The following is a 20,775-nucleotide window of genomic DNA, read 5'->3' on the forward strand; positions in this document are numbered from 1 at the left end:
ACTAAATATTTAAAGAATATATAGTTTAAAATTTGAAATATAAAAATAAATATGAAAAAAATTTTGTTTAAACGGTCGTCTTCCGTTTACTTAGTTTCCAGGTAAAGCTAGGTTCCCAACCTACTAAAAATTATGAAAGGTTTTTTTTCAAATGGAAAATTTAGTTCGGAAAGCCAATAAAATGTATGTGAACTTTGATATCAATACATTTTTCTGTTCTGATCTGCAGAAAAGAAAACTTTTATATTGCGACATATGTGACACGAAAATAAATAAAATCCATTAAAAGGTTTATTTATTGATTAAAATTCAGGTTTATAAGTTTTCAGCAGTTTTTCATTTTAATAAATGCAATAAAAAAATATATACACAATTTAATAAGCAAAAACGTTTTTAAAAGTATTGCCTATACCTAAACTTATTTACATAGATTATTCAAGAAAAGAAAAGTTGTCACATCTGAATATATGGATCTTTTGGGCCGGAAAGTAAACGGTTTTATAAAAAGTTTAATGGATATGTTCATTATTTTGAAAATAAAAAATGGTTGCTTAGCTTATGCTTTTTTAAACCAAAAATACGAACTACATATTAAGCTAATGATATTTTTGTTTGAACTCTAAAATCCTGATAATTCTGCTTTAAGACTGTAGATTTGATTAGGGATTGGCAAAGTTTTGTTAACGAAACGGAAGTTTTTCAAAATTAACGGAAGAGCCGGTTAAGGTTAAGGAAAAACCGCTAATTCTTAAATAGTTAACTAATGAAAATAGCCATTTGAAAAAATCACGTTGCAGAAAACGGATGGGTTTTAAAGGAACGGCGAAATTCGTTTTTTTTCTCTTCATAAAATTGCAGAAAATAACTTTTAAGTATTTCGATGTTTTTAAATGCCATCTTCTTTTTTTATTAGTAAGATTATAGAATTTTACATATTTTTATGTTTCTACGTGTTTTGATGATTTTGAATGTTGTCTGCAATTTTTACATGAAATTATCGTTAACGGTGCGCTCATTAAAGACTGGCACCGTTAACGATTTCTAAAATATTATCCGCTAACGCCGTTAATAAGATTGATAAAGTAAAAAAGATGGTAGCTTTTAAACAACATTTGACTTTAAAAAGTCAGAACGTGCCTAGCCCTAATTATATTACACGAGTTGAAAAAAAGATAAACAGAATTAAATGGCGAAACTACGCACTACATGTTATCTTATTTCATCTCCAGGACATAAACAAATAAACAAAGTATATTTAGTAAACATTAAACATAAAAATTATATATCTTTTTAAACAAAATTTTGGTTTATTTTTCTTAATCATTTAGTTCAATTTCATTTCTCTTGATGTTTTAGTTTACTATAGGATAAATAAACTGAGGAATAGGAAGACGACATTTCAGTAGTCGTATGGGTATTCGATTTTCTTTAGACAAATAGTTTTGAAAATCAACTTATTAAGTAAAATGGGTCAGTACATTACGGTGTACACAAATGATTACTATTTTTTTTAAATAGCGCACGCGATGAGCGCGGTAACTTTTTCTAAGGCACTACATAATGTAAGTAATTCCTGAAAATTTTATGAAAAAATCCTTTTGAATTCCAGAAGATAATCGCCACCATAGTTTTAAAGAGTGTTAAAGAAATTAATCATTAATTAATTATCATGAAATCCTGATGTTAGTTTTGAATTTCTTCGTTTTCAATGAAATATTGAAAATAAATGAGTTAGGTCCAAAACCCGTCTAGTATGCTCGTTTCTTTGAAAAGTACATTTTTTAGCGGTTTTTTATTTAACTCGGCAAATTTTGAAAATTTTAAAAAAAAATGTCGACGGATATCTTTCTGGACAATTACGAAGAAAATTAAATAATAATTCAAGAAAAAAAATATTTTGAAGCTACGTAGGTCTTTTTCAAACTTTAGTTTTGTAGATTTTGAGCTGAAAATTAGATTAGTTATTACGGGACACATTGGAATGGGAAAATCTACCACGCGCATCTATTTTAAAAAATTTGTCATCCGTGGGCACCGCACAATTGCCATGTTTTACGCCCATTGAACTATTTAAAATCATAACTTGATTTTAACAGTCTTCCTTCTATTCCTCATTTTTTATCTTGTTGATTTTTAGATTATTGACTGTTTCTTTGTATTTTCGTGAAATTTATTGGTTTTTACACTTAATTTATTTTTATTTTTCTTGATGTTTTAGTTTAATTTCTTTTTCTTGATGTACGCGAAGAAATAGAAGTTTGAGAAAAGGAAGAAGAAGATCAGAGCGTTAGCAATCAGAACCTACAAATAAAAAAAACTTTTTAAATTCAAAGATATGTATAAAATAAATTTTAAAAAGTTTTAAAAAGTTTTGATTTAGCCTAGCATTCATAAAGTCCGATTAAGAACGGTACCAGCTTTTAAACCTTTTTTTGATCAATAATGAAATCGTTATCCTTGTTTTTCTCTCAGAAAATTGATAATTTAGAATTTAACAGTTTACGATATCATTCTCATTATTACTTTGATAAAGGTTTAAAGGGTACAGCAGTGAATCGGATATGCATCTCTAAAAAATAAGAGGTTCACCTCCACCTAACTTTGTATTTACCTTTGGAACAAGTTTAGGATAATCACAGTCTAGGTAGAGAGGTTGGACAGCGTGGAGGAATACAAAAACAAACTGAATCATCTGTAGGCTGGTCAGGTACCTGCAGATGGGCATTGTTGGTTAAAATAAATTTTATTGTGCACATTCTTTACTCAACATAAATTTTAAGACAAAAATAAAAAATAAAAATGAATTGTTGAATTGTTTTGATAAGTTAATTTGGTAAATATCTATCGTTGAGGTAAAAATTTAACTAAGAGAAAACAATTATAAATCCGAAAACATTTTAGAAATTATGTAGAGATGGACATTGTTTTATCATTGCTCATCTTGTTGAAGTGCCCTTCTAATTCAAGAGCTAGTGAGAAGAAAAAAAGTTTATAATTTCTCTTGTGCTTTCTCATACTTCTGCTTAAAATCAAAACTAAAGGAGCCACGAGGTCACAAAGTCGAACCATGGTAATGTCGCATAAATTTGACCTTCTATTCGCGCTTGATTTCAAAAAATGTTTCCATTTTTGGTAACAAATTTCTGCACTACCTTTTCCACCAGAGATACTTAGAGACATTAGGTCCACATGCAGCCAGGAGATAGTACAGATACATTACCTTTTCCACCAGAGATACTTAGAGACCTTAGGTCCACATGCTGCCAGGAGAAAGTACAGATACATTACCTTTTCCACCAGAGATACTTAGAGACCTTAGGTCCACATGCAGCCAGGAGATAGTACAGATACATTACCTTTTCCACCAGAGGTACTTAGAGACCTTAGGTCCACATGCAGCCAGGAGATAGTACAGATACATCACTGTGTGAACTCCAGAGTTAAAAAATGCGGCAAATCCACCATGCCCCCCTCCTACAAATCTAGAAATAAAAATTGTTAGGATATTTTTTTCCGATAAATTACATGGTTTTTTTCACTTTTCTGCATGGAAAAGAAAAGAAAATATTTCAACCAGATTCGATTCACAACGGTACCCTTAAAAGCTTTGTCTGATAATTATGAATTAGATATTTATATTTTTGTTTATTGAAAACTGATTATTTTCAATCGTGGTTTCTCTACAAAATTGTCTGAAAACAATGGAGAAATTAACAGAATTTAACACCTAAGGGTTTAAGGGTACCATTGAAAATCGGGAAAAAGGAAGGTCACTTGAATTTATGCTGACAGTACCTGTAAGAATAGAAAAAATAAAGCTTGAAAACGATTCTTTTACTTGAAAAAGCTTTAACCCACTTGTATGCGATTCCAATAGCTTCTGATCCAATCAGGGTTCAGACATGTGTTTGGTGTCTATTCTTAACCAATAGAAATTGCTTTTCACTATCATCTATCTTTCTATCTTTCTCATCTTCCAATTAGAGACAAATCCTTATATCGGGGCTAAAGAGTAAATAGAAATACTTACTTCTATTGAAACTATAGTGTTAAATTATCGAAGGATGTGCAATGCGTCGATTTTTGATTTATAAATACTTTGTTCCCTGCATTCAGGTTTAAAAAGTACAGTTTTGAATCGGTGAAGACAATCCTATATAAAAGATTATTTTGCATTGCGCTAGAATTAGTCATAAAACCAATTATATTTTATATCTACATGCTATAACTACAGCTAGTTTAAAACTATAGCACTGTGAAAACTGCTATAATGAAACTGAGCATGAACTGAGTATGAATGATAAATTTCACAATAATATCGTAGATAATATCTACCTGGCCCCCCACCAGGTCTGGAAAGGCATGATCCCATGGTGGAAAACATGAAGGAAGGTTAGATGAGAAAACTTCTTGGTCAATATAAAGAAGATACTGTCCAATAGATCAATGAACTTGGAGATATAAAACCACCAAGCCATATTCAGAGCACGTAAGGCCTAGACATAATATGCAATATAAATATGGGTCAGGGTTTTGAAAACCAATTTTACAACAAATTCTAATAGATATTAAAGGGAGTGTTCGTGCAAAATTAATTAGGGGGTATGATCACCACGGGATATCCCTGCAGGGTATGATCACCACGGGATATCCCTGCAGGGTATGATCACCAAGGGATATCGAAGAGGAACTAAATAAATCCGTAGAACTGCATAAGATGGAAATCAATGCTTGAACAAAAGTTTGAATGATAAAAGATACCTCTGGATTAGTTGAGTAGTCTACTGGTTCACAAGTCCAACTGTAGGAACCGGAAACGTAAAATCTAAAAATTCCAAATTCAAAAATCACAATTTTCTTACAGAAAAAATTAACGAAAATTTCGTTTTAAAGGACCAACGTTATTCTAAAATATAAGTGTCATGCTTCAAAGTTATCTGAGAAAAAGAAATTATTTTCTATTAAAAAATTGATTATTTAAATATTGGGTTCTCTGACTTTCTGACTCATGCAGCCAGTAATATTAGTTGTTTTGGTTAGTTTTTAAAGACTTTTAGTAAACTTCCAAGATTTCAAAACTTTATCCTGTTAAAATTTGTTTTTTCTAAACTTTGCCATATTTTTATCCTTAATTATAAAAAAAATGGCAAAACAATCCAAAAACGATCGTTATAACACGTTCGTTACAACACGTTCGTTATAACACGTTCTTTAAAACACGTTCGTTATAACACGTTCGTTAAAACACGTTCGTTATAACACGTTCGTTATAACACATTCGTTATAACACGTTCTTTATAACACGTTCTTTACAACACGTTCGTTATAACACGTTCGTTATAACACGTTCGTTATAACACGTTCGTTATAATATGTTCATTATAACATGTTCGCTATAACATGTTCATTATAACACGATCGTTATGAAACGTTTGTTTTAGGATCGTTTTTGATTCGTTTTTGGTTGTTTAATGCATATATTCCCTGTCAGGGTTAACATTTGGCATAATGATAGAAAAACAAATGTTTTACATTTTACATTATGCCAAATTTGACCATGAAAAAAATATAGGCAAAAAACGATCCAACTTTATGCACTTTATTCACTATCACTACATGCAGCAGAGACAACGAAGGTAATTGATACAGTGATAACCAGAAAACAATGGAATGTGAAGACGAAATTATATCAGTACTTCAGTGTATTTGATGTTGTTACAAAGCAAATATATTCTCATTAAATCTTTAATTTAGTGAAATGGGTTAGTTTACACTGCACAATTGCTGTGTCTCATGCTTATAGGACTTGAAGTTATATCTTGATTCTAAAAGTCGTCTTCCTATTTCATGTTATCAGTGTAGGCAAAAAAATGTCTGTTTTTACTGAAGCTCTTTTTATTATATTTGTTGATTTCTTTGAAGAGAAGGTTACTTTAAATCACATGGACAGTGCCTTTTAAAACTTACTTCCATCCTTGAATGAACCCCCAGAGAGAGAAGAGAGTTTGGAAGATATTGTAGAGAAGCATCCAACCCTTGATGTTTAAGGGGTTCCTATCCTTCATCAATCTGACACAATTTAAATATTCGATTTAAATTTTAAGCTGATAAAAAATTCTTGCAAAATTTAGCAATTCGCAGAGTTTCGTTCATTATGAAAAAGAATATTTTCCGATCCAAATCTTGAATTTGTGACCGTTTCTTCTGGTTTGTTCAAGAAGTTTTTTTTAAATCTTGCTTTTAAAATTTGAAAAATATATCCGCATACCAAAAAGCACTCAAAGGGACTGTTTACAGTCCCATTGCTAGGGGGCCCAGGGTCACGGGCCCCCTCTAACCCCCAATAGGGGGGGCACACTTTATGAGACAAAAAAGAAAATGAAAAATCAAAAGAAGGAAACAAAAAATGAAAGAAAGAAGGAAAAAGGGAAGAAAATTGGCATAAAATCTTATTTTTGTCACCAATATTATGTTTAAAGGATTATTTTTTCTTCAAATTAATGAAAACTTTAAGTGCTTTCTGAAATAAATTATTTGGGAATTTTTATTTCTATCCTGTCTTGTGAAATGACAGGGTTTAAATAATTGTTTTTTGTATTTTGAGCAGCTTATCCCTTCTTTTCTTAAATAAATGATTCTAATGAACCATTGTACTGCAAAGAATAACATGGAGAGAAATTTAGATAATAAACAAAATATGGCCAGGTTTAGGAGAAGTTGTCTGTACTATTCCTCAAGCTTCCAGGGGAGTTTTTTCAAATTTTAGTTTCAAGAAAATAAGTAAATGATGTAAATGCCAAATATCAAGAAAAGCTCAAGTATGAAAATCTTCAGGCAATTCATGATTCAATAATGGTCAGTAGTACATTTATTTATAGTTGAACTTCAATTCATGGTTCAACAATGTTCAGTAGTACATTTGTTTATAGTTGAACTTCAATTCATGATTCAATAATGTTCAGGTACATTTGTTTATAGTTGAACTTCAATTCATGATTCAATAATGGTCAGTAGTACATTTGTTTATAGTTGAACTTCAATTCATGATTCAATAATGTTCAGTAGTACATTTGTTTATAGTTGAACTTCAATTCATGGTTCAATAATGTTCAGTAGTACATTTATTTATAGTTGAACTCAAACGTCTACATATTATACCTCCATTTTTTTGCCAAGTTTTGATGCACATACAGAGCGTTCCATATCATATTAGATTATCTACAAGCTTTAAGGCCAAAATACGCACATTTAATCCTCGAAAATCTTAGTATTTTCTGCAAGAAAACCTTTATAGTAATCTTAAACTTTTTAAAGTGATTTATTGTTTTTTAATTTTCTGTTAGTCCCTAAAATCACAAGTTTGAGCTTGAAAAGATCTAATATGATGTGGGACACCCTACAGCTTCTGAATTGCACTTAAGGGAAAGAAAACAGGGAAAATATCTTTCTTAATAGTGTGTGATAAGTTCAAGATCTAATTTTCTAGTCTGCATTTATTAATTTTGAGCCTTATTGAGTAGTTTTTTAGGTTAAAAAAAATGTTCACCGTCAGCGCGCCCATACTATGTTATTTTTACTTTTTCAGGTAAAATTAATTTTTCGATTGCAGCGCGCCCCCTACTTATACATCTATGCTTTTTTAATTTTGTGCCCCCCCTTACAAATTCCTAGCTACGGGCCTGGACGACTGTAGGCGTAATTGAGTGCTTTGTTCAATAGTAGCCTTTAAACCTTCGACTGAACTAGGATGACGGACTTGTTCTTGTTCTATACAGAATTCATAACATCTGTGATCTTTAATTCAAAGTTCAAGATTTATGAGGGTTTGAATCAGGGATTCGGGATTTAAACCGGAGGTAGTCAGTTCAGCAATCTCTCCAATTCATCAAATTCGGTCCCAGATTAATTGAATGTAATTACCTGGGTCCAGCCCACTTGACGATTATAATGTAGGATATGCAGATCATTAGAGTCGGCCATACAGAGGACATCAGGGGGAAGTTGTCAGCCCTGAAATAGGCTCAGTTTCATTTGCCATAATATCTTTGCCATAATTACACTTGCCATAATATCTTTGCCATAAGTAACACTTGCCATAAGTTACGCTTGCCATAAGTCACACTTGCCATAAGTTACGCTTGCCATAATTGTTACACTTGCCATAATTACACTTGCCATAATTACTTTTGTCATAATTTTCTAATTCTAATTCATTGTTTTTAGCAGACTAGTGGACTCAAGTTCAGCTCCATATTTCCTCACAATGGAGCACCGTTGAGACCACAATTAAAAAATATATATCTATATGTTTGTTAATTCTAACCAAATTTTAATTATGGCAAGTGTAATTATAGCAAGTGTAATCATGGCAAGTGTAACCATTATGGCAAGTGTAACTTATGGCAAGTGTAATTTATGGCAAGTGTTACTTATGGCAAATGTATTATGGCAAATGTAATTATGGCAAAAGTATTTATGGCAAAAGTATTATGGCAAATGAAACTGAGCCCTGAAATAGATGTTAATCCGGGGTAGAGATTTAACTTAATCCGGGATAGAGATTTAACTTAATCCGGGGTAGAGATTTAACTTAATCTGGGGTAGAGATTTAACTTGATCCGGGGTAGAGATTTAACTTTATCCGGGGTAGAGATTTTACTTTATCCGGGGCAGAGATTTAACTTAATCCGGGGCAGAGATTTAACTTAATCCGGGGCAGAGATTTAACTTAATCCGGGGTAGAGATTTTACTTAATCCGGGGCAGAGATTTAACTTAATCCGGGGTAGAGATTTCACTTAATCCGAAGTAGAGATTTAACTTTATCCGGGGTAGAGATTTAACTTGATCCAGGGTAGAGATTTCGCTTAATCCGAAGTAGAGATTTAACTTTATCCGGGGTAGAGATTTAACTTAATCCGGGGTAGAGATTTAACTTAATACATTGTAGAGATTTAGCTTAATCCGGTAAATAGAGATTTAACATAATACAATGTAGAGACTTAACTTAATACATTGTAGAGACTTAACTTAATCCGGGGTAGAGATTTAGCTTAATCCGAAGTAGAGATTTACCTTAATCCGGGGTAGAGATTTACTTGATCCAGGATAGAGATTTAACTTAATTCGGGTAGAGATTTAACATATTCCAAATTTGGAGCTCTTAGAATATGACGATTTCTGCCTTGAATATTGCCTTCCCTTTATGGCTTATCTAATGAATTGTAAAAGAAAGAAACATTTACAGTTACAGGGAATCATGAATATAAGGATAGTAGTATAAGATAGATAGTAGTATAAGATAGATAGTAGTATAAGATAGATAGTAGTATAAATTCCATGTTGTCGTCTCTAATATCTGATCCAGGTAACCCTGTATGTATATCTTTGATTACCTTTTGTCTCTATGATACTCCATTAGAAAGTAATATTTCTCGAATATCTTCAAATTTGTTCAGTTTTTTATATTTTTAATTTATTCTCCCCTTTAAAATCACAAAAAAAACAATTGCTCATAAAGGGAATGGTCTCGAATTTTGACAGACTAAAAAATATTGTATATTACTCATAGTAGTTAAAAAAACTAAAAAAAACGCGTATGGATGTACAGTGAGAAAAAGAAAAACGTGAAATAGATAAAGACGACTTTTAGACTCATCTTATTACGTTATATATTCAAATGAACATGAGACACAGCAATTGTTAAGTTACTAGTAAACCTATTTGCTGTGTAACAACATCACAGGCATTTATGAATTGATTTAATGTCGTCTTCTTATTCCAGTTTTCTGGTTCTTACTGTAAATGTAGTACCGTCCTACTGTAGATGTACTGTACTGTACTGTACTGTAGATGTAGTACCGTCCTACTGTAGATGTACTGTACTGTACTGTACTGTAGATGTAGTACCGTCCTACAGTAGATGTACTGTACTGTACTGTACTGTACTGTACTGTACTGTACTGTACTGTACTGTACTGTACTGTACTGTACTGTACTGTACTGTACTGTACTGTACTGTACTGTACTGTAATGTACTGTACTGTACTGTACTGTACTGTACTGTACTGTAGATGTAGTACCGTCCGTGAAAATATCTAACTTATCCAAACAAAATTTAACTAAAGGCTATTTAACATTTTTGAACAATTTAAGATTTAAAGAAAATAAAGTATGGGTAAATTAGCTGAACAAGTTTGCCTGTGATATAAAGGACACTTTCACACCACTAGTCTCCAGACCGTCATCACAGCTCTTTAAAAAAAATTATCATAACAAATCAATAAAAAGCCATGTAAGCAAAAAGAAGATTTTTCAAATTTATTTTAAGTTATTAATTTATTAAAAATTGAAAGAAACTTCATAACAGTTTACTCTTTAAAGAGAAAGTGAGTGAAATTTCAAGTGCACCTCCACTCAAAGATGGCTATGTCCGATTCATAACGGCACCCTTGATTTTTTAAAGCTTTGATCAAGTATGAATTAATTATCCATGTTTATAATCTTGAAAACTGATTATTTTCAATTGTGGTTTCTCTACAGAAAAGCATTACACTTTTACATGAATTATTAGAATTAAACACTTTTAAAGCTTGAAATACGCCCACACCTTCCACATTATTGATCAGATAAAGGGTTCAAAGATACTGTTGTGAATACGCCCACACCTTCCACATTATTGATCAGATAAAGGGTTCAAAGATACTCTTGTGAATCGGGCATTGACATCTTTGCATCTTTATACTGTAATGACGTTTCTTTCAATTTTTAATAAAATAATAACTTAAAATAAATTTAAAAACTTTTTTTTTCGCAGTTCTAATTCATGTGTGTTCTATTCAATTTTTTTTGAAAAAAATGTTATGAATTCATGCCTTTAATCCATTCATAAATTCATTCATGTCTCCAACATCTAAATCCATCAGTCTACAATCCATTCTCTCCTCATTCAATTCCATTTTATCTTCTTAAACAAATTTTAATCCATCTCTGCATATAATTGATTACTGATTAGTGATGCGCAAGGAAGTTGTTTGTTAGAATTTAAAAGGCTTTTAAAATTTTTGAACAAAATGAACAAAATTAATTTAAATTGTATTTTGTAGAAGTACTTTTGTTTTCTTTAATTGCACACATTTTATTTTAAACCCTATAAAATCTTAATCTATAGACTCAGGAGGGGGGGGGGAGTTAAGTGAACCAATTTTCCAGGGCTAGCTTATTAAACAAATTAGATAAAAAACCGTAATGGTTTTGGTGCTAGAGAGCTTTTAAAAAAGCAAAAAAGGTCATGTGCTTATTATTCATATTTTTCAAGGGTTTTTCAAATAAATGACGTACTAGCTTTGAGAACGTTATGGAGTAATTCCAAAAAAATTTTAGAATTGTTATTTTAAATCGTTTTTGTTAACCCAAGTATTTTAAATTGTTAGATTAGAGGTGAGAGCTCTTGTATTGCATGATCTCGATCTTTGTTAATCTGCAGATTAATTTAATGTTTATTCAATAACCGCAGTGTAATTGTACCCAGTCATGGGTTACAGTGAGCTTTGAACGGGAGAGAAATAACTTAAATAAAGTTATAAAAGGTTAGTTTTTATAGATCCTCAAATTAAAAGTACCCACAGTAGATATCGGGATTATGAGTATCTAACACTAACGTTCTTAGCTCCGATGATCTGTATTCTATGATAGCAACAAGAATGAACTGATGAACGTATTCTAACCTTTATATTGATTAGCTTAAACACAACCTTTACTTTTTTATTCTCCTATTCTTAGAATATTCATCCTCAAACTTTAGATCAGTTCTTTTCTTATATCAGGGATTGAGAAGGGGGGCCGGGCTCTTACTTGTGCCCCTCTGTGATCCTACAGATGGGGCACCCCCCCCCCTTATGAATCAGATTTGAGATAAATCTTTAACTTTTTTAAAGATAATAAAGTAATTCTTAGGTCAAAAAGGCTGTTTTTAAGTGTATTATTTATTTAGTTTACTAGAAAAAAGCTGGAATGTATGACTAGCTAATAACTAAAGTTAAATAAAAAAGTAAATTTTTTTTTTGCCTATGTCACCCTCAGTGTACCCCTGGGTTCCCTCAAAAAAATTCAGCCAACTTGGTCCAGCCGTTTGGCCAGCTATAGCTAACATCTATATATGAGCAAAGAGCTTTATTATATAAGATTAACAAAATAAAGCTAAAATGAAAAATTGTATCACAATAATCTAAAGATTTTTCGAAATGACCCCACTGAACTGCATTCAGTGAAAGTTCCCTTTCCGTCCATTAAAATAAGAAAACGTAGACCTACTTCAGAAAAGTGTGAAGTTGGGAGGGGTGTCAAGTTTCATTAATGAACTGTTATGGGAAAAAACTAGGAAGGGAGTAAAGGATAAACCATAAATACACTTTAATAATGTAGCATTTCCGATTCATAACGGTATCCTTTAAATTGTATCTGAAAACATAGAAGGAAAATATTGGAAAATAAACCACAGTTGGAAATGATTAGTTTTTAAATTAAAAATAAGAATCTTCGTTACTATCACCGTTTCTATTCAACATTTTATTACAAGACACTAAAATAGAACCTTTGTCAATCTAAAATTAAAAACATGATTTCCCGATAATTCTCCTTTTATAAGGGATTTTAAGTCCATTTATAGCTCTCATCCTAATTCTCCCTTTATAAAAGGGATTTTAAGTCCATTTATGGCTCTCATCCTAATTCTTCCTTTAAAAGGGATTTTAAGTCCAGTTATTGCTCTCAACCTAATTCTCCCTTTAAAAGGGATTTTAAGTCCATTTATAGCTCTAAACCTAATTCTCCATTTAAAATGGATTTTAAGTCCAATTATAGCTCTCAACCTAATTCTCCCTTTAAAAGGGATTTTGAGTCCATTTATAGCTCTCATCCTAATTCTCCCTTTTTCTGAGACCATGAGATCCCTTTCCACTTTACATTACACGATAGTGAATTGATTAAATGATGACTCGTCAGAATAATTGCTTATCATCTATACACGATCCTACAGAATACATAGAACCGTGATAATATACTTCGAAAGTTTTAAACTACAGGGTGTTCCAATAAACATGGGAATTCAGTGACGAATTCGATATCGTCTTTTTAAATAATTCTTTGATTTAGTATAGCGATACCTACTGAGAAAGCTGTAATCTGTAAGAGTTTCGTCTGTTATGTTCACATTTTGTTTGTTTATGTTTTGACTGCATACGGTTGAACTTAGTAAAACAAGAAAATTGCAGTATACAAACAGAATAAACTTGTCCGTCTTCACTGTTCATCTTGCGGAGACATTATGGACACATCTTTAAAGTCTTTTACCCTTTTCATAACATAAACTCTAGCAGACATAAAAATATCATGTCTTTTGAAATTAGGTATTACAATGCTAATTCATAACAAAGACGATAACGAATTCGTCACTGAATTCCCATGTTTTTTTGGACACCCTGTAGAAAAATTGACAAACTTTATAATTAGATACGTTGATAGCCAGAAAACAATGGAACACGAAGACGACATTATAGCAATACTAAGTGTATTTATTGATGTTACAAAGCAAGTTGTTTTTCTAGATACCTACAGTGAAACCCTTAATAACGAATACATGGAAAGAATTCATCAAATGTCGTATTCTTTACTTTCTGATAATGGAATGTTGCAGATATTTAGTTTTTTAATTAAATGATTATATGGAACTCTTTAAAACTGTTCCACTATTTATTTATTTTCGCAAATACTGAAATTTAAGTAATATAGTATAAAACTCATTGAAAAATTGTCAAGACGACATTTGATAAATTCTTCCAATGTATTCGTTATTAAGGGTTTCACTGTATTAAAGCTTTAATTTAGTGAAATGGGTCTGTTTACACTACTCTATTGCTGCGTCTCATGTCAATTGGACCACTAAAAGTCTAAAGTTGTTTTCTAGTTCTCACTTAGCTTAGAAATTTTAAATTTAATCTTGAAATATTTCCAATAGTACGGTTCCTGAAAAACATGATATGGAAACGGTATTAACGGATAATCATCACATACACTAAAGTAAATTACTCGCAAGATTAAAATCTTATGTTCTGAATAATAACTCCGTTTTTGAAAAGCTATCGAGAAAAAATGTTATAATTTCTTATATGTAACCGGATAAATTTTCTTTTCTTAAGCTTGTACGTTAATTCAAAACGATGTAAATTTTTGCAACTTTAATTCAAAATTACAGAGTTTCAAGACTGAAATTTTGATACCCATTTTCATATATTTTTAAGATATTTTTTCATCCGCACTAGTGAATTAATTTATACAAAAACAATATATAACTGTAAAATCAACTGTCAATTACCAACATCAATACAACCAACTATGATAGGTCCGACAAAAAAAACAACAATTTCTTTACAATGATTTATTAATTAGACATAATAAATGTACACTTCTACTCCATGTACTATGTGAACGTGTACTACGTGTACTAGTTGTACTAGTTGTACTGTACGGTTTTAATTGAATAAAATACAAATTAAAGGGACTGCTGACGCATTTTCAGGTGAACCCCAGTTTGTAGAGCGCAAAGTCCGATTCACAATGGTACCCTTATACCTTAGTCTAAGGATGACGAAGATATCCTTATTAATCTAGCTGAAAACACAATACCTTCGTAAATAATGTGATAAATTAGAAAATACTTTTATTGGTCCCAGCTTTCAGTTAGAAAATTACGGATATCTAGAACCTTGATAAGACAGAAGGTTAAAAAAAACTACAGTTGTAAATCGAACATGCCACTTAATCAGCGGGATATCCCTTGAAAATTACCTCGAAAGTCCCTGACATGATAAAACATTCATAATTAATAAATGCTCTGTTTAAAGTGAACAATAATTTAATAAATTAATTTGCTCAATTATCACACAATTGCAGTAATTAAATTCGTAATAACATTTAATGGGTCAAGTAATTAAATTTCTTTGACTATCGCCAAAAATATAATAAATTTTAGTCATGTCTTAATACTTTTTACTGTCTTATTGTATCAGAAGTTAAGTACATCAAAATAAAAATTTAAAGTTCATAAACAATGTGACAGCAAATGTTAGTGCAACACTAAGCCTCGAAAAAACGATAAATCTAAAATTCTTTATCCTGATAAATGCATTTGTAGATACGTATTACCACCAAGTTTTCTTCTTAAAATCTATAGAAGTGACATGTTTGAGTATTATAAAAAATTGTTGATTGTCAAGACAGTTTTAACAGATTATCTTTTATGTTAATATGATAACTGCTATGAAAAGTTTGAAACTAAATTCCCTAAGGTGGAAAAATGTTTACTTACAAAAAAATCTTAAATCACAAAAACTTTGTTTGATTATAAACGAATGTGTAAGAGTGTTCAAACTAAACATACTTAAAAAATGTTAAATGTGGTAATGGCCTAAAAGAGTTGAAGAGAGATGGAGCGTCAAATTTTTCGCGAACGCGGCGACGAAGTGAACCTTCGCCCCATCGGCGGTGTTTCAACCCTCACATGACAACTGGCGTGAGAACTACGGCGGAACTCCGCCTCTCGCCCCGCCTCCCGCCGATATGAATCAGCAGAGTCCGGGGGCGCGGAGTTTCGATACAACGATCGAACGGTTTGCCGTTGCGATATCTCTATCCTTTCCCCCGTCGCCGATCCGGAAACGGGCCTCGGTTTACGCTCCAAAGTTCGGGAGTTGGAGTCGTAAAACCCGTCTGAGACTGGTCTCCGGCTGGAGGAGAGAGAGAACGTATTTTGACGGCGGAGCGTGGGTCTGGTAAGATTAGAGTTTCTATCCCTACTCTCCTGATCACTAGTATAATCACGGATACGCCGGGGGGTCACGTGGTGGGGTTGAAGAGGAGAGGAGCTAGGATCTACTGGACGTGAGGTGGAGGATCTAGATCTAGGTTGTCCTGATATCCTTGTAAAATCAGGAGAACCAGGTCTAGGTTGACCTGATATCCTGGTATATCCCGGAGAACCAGGTGGTCTAGAACGCATGATATACGACTCCTGAGAACTCGAGGGATGAGCGCTCAGCGCCTGATTGTCTGTACTTGTGTTGTGTCAAGATCCAACCTTGCTGATAAGTTCATCACATATATTGGTGAGCTCCTGGTTCTCCTTCGCCTTCATGTCCACCTCCCTCTCCAACCTAGTAGCCTGCATCTCAGCTTTACGCAGGCGAGCAGTCAGCTTAGCTATCTCGGCATCCTGAACAAAACACAATAAATAAATCATTTATTTAGTAAATCAATAAATCAATCTATCAGATAATCAATCAGTTAACCACACAAGATCAGAAATATGGATGATACCAGATATTAACAAGATGGATGATACTAAGATGGATGATACTAGATATTAACAAGAAGGTTAACAGGTAAAGTTACATCTTCTATACGCAATATCCCTTCTACTGAACTTCCGATCTACTGCAATATAGGACCTACGACAGCTGTTTTATTTTATATTTTTTTAGGGTTAGATTAGATTTAGACAATTTTCGAGGCCGAGCGCCGCGGCTAGGACAGTCTAGTGGGCCGGGTGCTGCTATCACATGTCCAACTTACACCTGTAAAACCACTTGCTAGTATGTCGGAAGTGTAGTATAGCGTATGTGGTGTAGGTCAGAAGTATAGTATAGCATACATGCATAGGTCAAAAGATACACCTTCGGTTAAAACTAGATATAAACAAGATGGCTGATACTAGATGTAAGAAAGACGGCTGACACTAGATATAAACAAGATGGCTGAAACCAAATAGATTATCAAGTACAATAGGTTACAACAGAGAAATTAACTAATTATGCACGACGTCATAAGTGTCAAATATAACAAAAAACGAAATTTCTCAAATTAGTTGACATATTTTCCAAAATTAAATAAAAAAGTGTAAAAACAGAAACTAAAGAACAAATAAAATTGCACTTATTTTACTGTAAGAAAAGCACTTTATTCTAAAATTATCACTATTATTGATGATTTTGTCGAACACAAAACCTGAATTGACAATTGTGACGACAGATTACAACTGTACTGAGAGTGTACAAATTCTACGTTACCATCTATTGTACTAAAGTCTATTTGGCTGAAACTAGATATAAACAAGATGAATGAAACTAGATATAAAGAAGATGGCTGACACTAAATATAAANTTCTTTAGCTCCTCCTAAACACAGAGGATTAGTTTAATAGATCCTCAGTAGCCTGATCCTTCTCTTCCTGGATCTTCTTTAGCTCCTCCTAAACACAGAGGATTAGTTTAATAGATCCTCAGTAGCCTGATCCTTCTCTTCCTGGATCTTCTTTAGCTCCTCCTAAACACAGAGGATTAGTTTAATAGATCCTCAGTAGCCTGATCCTTCTCTTCCTGGATCTTCTTTAGCTCCTCCTAAACACAGAGGATTAGTTTAATAGATCCTCAGTAGCCTGATCCTTCTCTTCCTGGATCTTCTTTAGCTCCTCCTAAACACAGAGGATTAGTTTAATAGATCCTCAGTAGCCTGATCCTTCTCTTCCTGGATCTTCTTTAGCTCCTCCTAAACACAGAGGATTAGTTTAATAGATCCTCAGTAGCCTGATCCTTCTCTTCCTGGATCTTCTTTAGCTCCTCCTAAACACAGAGGATTAGTTTAATAGATCCTCAGTAGCCTGATCCTTCTCTTCCTGGATCTTAATTAACTACTCCTAAACACAGAGGATTAGTTTTACAGATCCTCAGTGGCCTGATCCTTCAATTCCTGGATCTTATTTAACTCCTCCTAAACACAGATCTCTGATATCCTTAAATCTTACACAAACTGCATACCTGCAGACCTTCAGATACATTAAAAGACTTTATAAAACGTCGTCTTGACATTTTTAAAATGGATTTTACATTATTAAACCTGAATCTCAATAATTGTAAAAATAAATAAATAGCCATGGAATATGCGGGAACAGTTTTAAAGAGCTTCATGTAATTATTCAATTAAAGAAACTAAATATCTGCAGCATTCCATTATCAGTGGGTTGAGAAAACGACATTTTATAAAACTAACTTTCTAGATAATAAAACCCAACACACTCAACTAAGATTTTATGCCCTGGGTCGCCTCTTTTTAATCCATGGTGAACATATCCTGAAACCCATATATTTCCAGCTGAGCTTGGGTAAAATTTTCACTATTTTCTTATGGGTTTAAAAGAAATAAATATCACCCCAGCTGAGTACACCTTTCAATATTTGCGTTTTTTTGCTATGAAGTTCCCGCATTATTTTTTTGAATGATCATCTTCCAGCATTAATATTTGAGAATAGAACAAAGCTCTCTGAAATGCAGGTAGGTTAAACCCTGACGGTCCTATGCTTATGGTAGAAAAGTAGACTGGGATCTTAAGAAATTGGGATACCAGGGAACCCTAAATCAATAAATGTAGTAAAACCGAAATAATATTTTTGTTCTGCATCTTTTCCACACTCTAGGAGAAGCAGATTATTATTCTTCATTACTGGTAGCCCTGGAGGCCTGGGATGGGAGAAAATCATCACTATGGATTGTACTATATTGCTTTGTGTATATGTTAGATATTTAATCCTACAATTGTTTTATTTCGATTCAAAATCTATTGAAAGGTCGTCTAATTAATTCCTTAACTTTTAGATACTTTATATACATGGGTATAATATGTACTTTTTAAAAGTTTAAACTTTATTACATGCTAAATAATTGACGTGCCATTTTTGTGTATTTATTTATTTTGATAGTTTTAACATTTAAATTCATATTTCTTAATAATTTTCAGGGCAAAAAATTACCTAAAACCCTACTGGTTGAAGGGTAAGTATTTTCGCCAAAAACATTCCTTTTTCTAGAGGGTTCGAGACTTTTTTGATGCGATTTTTAACCAAAAAAGTCTCGAACCCTCTTGAAAAAGAAAAGTTTTTGGCTCAAATACTTTATACCTCGCCTCCCTTCAACCAGTAGGGTTATAAATAGTTATTTAACCCCAGCTTAAAACATATCCGTGGTTCTTTCGAGTTCCCAATCAACATTTTGAGACAAATCAATCAAGGTGTTAATGAGTAAGTCTCCTTTCAGCTTTAATATTTACCTCTAGTTCAGTTTTCTCTGTTTTATTATCAGCTATCAGCTTTGATATTTACCTCAAGTTTAGTTTTCTCTTATTATCAGCTATCAGCTGTAATATTTACCTCTAGTTTAGTTTTCTCTGCTTTACTATCAGCTATCAGCTGTAATATTTACCTCTAGTTTAGTTAATTCTGCTTTATTATCAGCTATCAGCTGTATTATTTACCTCTTGTTTCGTTTTCTCTGCTTTATTATCAGCTATCAGCTTTAATATTTACCTCTTGTTTCGTTTTCTCTGCTTTATTATCAGCTATCAGCTTTAATATTTACCTCTAGTTTCGTTTTCTCTGCTTTATTATCAGCTATCAGCTTTAATATTTACCTCTAGTTTAGTTTTCTCTGCTTTATTATCAGCTATCAGCTTTAATATTTACCTCTAGTTTAGTTTTCTCTGCTTTATTATCAGCTATCAGCTCTGATATGGTTTTTTCATATTCTTCTAGAACTTGCTTCATCTGTTCCTCGCTTTCTATTCTAACCTAAATATAAAATGTTCAAAAGTCAGAACTTTTCTATTGTGAATCTCGAGATCAAACATTGTTCTCCACCTTTTGAATTTTTACGAGTTAAGCATTGATCCTCAACGGGTTTTATATCCAATGAACACACTTTAGATTTTCTTCTTAAGCCGTTCTTTCTTGGATATAGTGGAGAAAAATCATAAACCGGTTTTTCTAAATTAGAGTGTTCCTCCCATTTCTGTATATAATCTTAAATTGCGCGCAAAATTTCAAATTTATCGGCTTCATATACGCAACTCTGATTGGTTGAATTTTATTCACTTTTCAGGATACAAGTAGAAGATTAGGTTAGTCTCGATATTATTAAAAAGAGAGGATCACGCATTAATCTCAATATCCACGATTCTGAAGTTTTCAGCTCTAGTCATATTAGTCCTAAAAAGTCGGAAACACTTTATTTTTTATTAGTTTTTATTTTATTAGTTGAAATTATTGTTTTCCTGTGATCTTTTTGCATCTGTGTTTGTATGTAATTCAACTCCCTGAAGACAAATAAATCAATGAAGAGAATATCTTCTAAATAAAGTATAAAAAACTCATGTTATATCTATTTTCCTTATCGTTTAAACCATTTTTATCCGCGGTAGGTTCGGAGAAAAAGTGTTAAAGAATCTTTTTATTTCGGAGAAGGGGTCACAAAATAGAATTTATGTTTCTTTGAAAAGCCCGAAATTTCAAATCTCTGGGAAAATGTAAAATTATACATAATAAGCATTTGTTTTACCTCTTTTTTTTATACTTTTACCAAAAATCTATTTCTTTCTCCCAATTCAGAAAAATAAACTACATTATACGAAAAGGAAAAATTATTTTCAGAAGTGGCACGGGGGGGGGAATGATTTTTCAAAAATATATACACCGGCCTTGCATAACACTTTAGGTAATTTCCATTTATATCAAATATTGCCTGTTTTTAAACAGTCCTGAAGAACTGTTCAGAAAAAAGTTCAAAATCCCAAACGCAATCAAACAAGATAATAACGGGATTAGTCATGCCAGTAATTCTGCATTAAATGAACTAATTTTTTGGATTTAATTTGAGTTGGAGATGTGGGGGGGGGGTA

General features: G+C 32.4%; 3 protein-coding genes across 3 annotated transcripts in view; all 3 read right to left on the reverse strand.

Annotated features, from left to right (window-relative positions):
* Positions 1–1,868: 1,868 nt before the first annotated feature.
* LOC111710340 (elongation of very long chain fatty acids protein AAEL008004) lies at positions 1,869–10,961 on the reverse strand. Its single transcript, XM_023484401.1, has 10 exons — positions 10,874–10,961; positions 10,200–10,253; positions 9,395–9,441; positions 7,921–8,010; positions 5,968–6,069; positions 4,762–4,825; positions 4,336–4,496; positions 3,357–3,482; positions 2,612–2,711; positions 1,869–2,301 (listed from the first exon to the last, which is right to left on the reverse strand). The coding sequence occupies exons 1-10, from the start codon at positions 10,955–10,957 to the stop codon at positions 2,215–2,217; spliced, it is 915 nt and encodes a 304-aa protein (XP_023340169.1). The 5' UTR covers positions 10,958–10,961; the 3' UTR covers positions 1,869–2,214.
* A 3,457-nt stretch (positions 10,962–14,418) lies between these two features.
* LOC111710347 (uncharacterized) lies at positions 14,419–16,079 on the reverse strand. Its single transcript, XM_023484410.1, has 2 exons — positions 15,364–16,079; positions 14,419–15,033 (listed from the first exon to the last, which is right to left on the reverse strand). Exon 1 carries the CDS (start codon positions 16,051–16,053, stop codon positions 15,490–15,492), a length of 564 nt encoding a protein of 187 aa, XP_023340178.1. The 5' UTR covers positions 16,054–16,079; the 3' UTR covers positions 14,419–15,033; positions 15,364–15,489.
* LOC111710344 (transforming acidic coiled-coil-containing protein 3) overlaps positions 15,839–20,775 on the reverse strand; it is a gene marked incomplete in the record, with an annotated part of 9,446 nt that continues 4,509 nt past the window's right edge. The window contains 5 exon segments of the mRNA XM_023484407.1: positions 15,839–16,266; positions 17,266–17,301; positions 17,488–17,523; positions 17,618–17,671; positions 19,565–19,669. Of these exon segments, the coding sequence (XP_023340175.1) occupies positions 16,120–16,266; positions 17,266–17,301; positions 17,488–17,523; positions 17,618–17,671; positions 19,565–19,669 (378 nt within the window).

This window comes from Eurytemora carolleeae, unplaced genomic scaffold (assembly GCF_000591075.1).
Source record: "Eurytemora carolleeae unplaced genomic scaffold, Eaff_2.0 scaffold847, whole genome shotgun sequence".
NCBI classification, from domain to species: Eukaryota; Metazoa; Arthropoda; class Copepoda; order Calanoida; family Temoridae; genus Eurytemora; species Eurytemora carolleeae.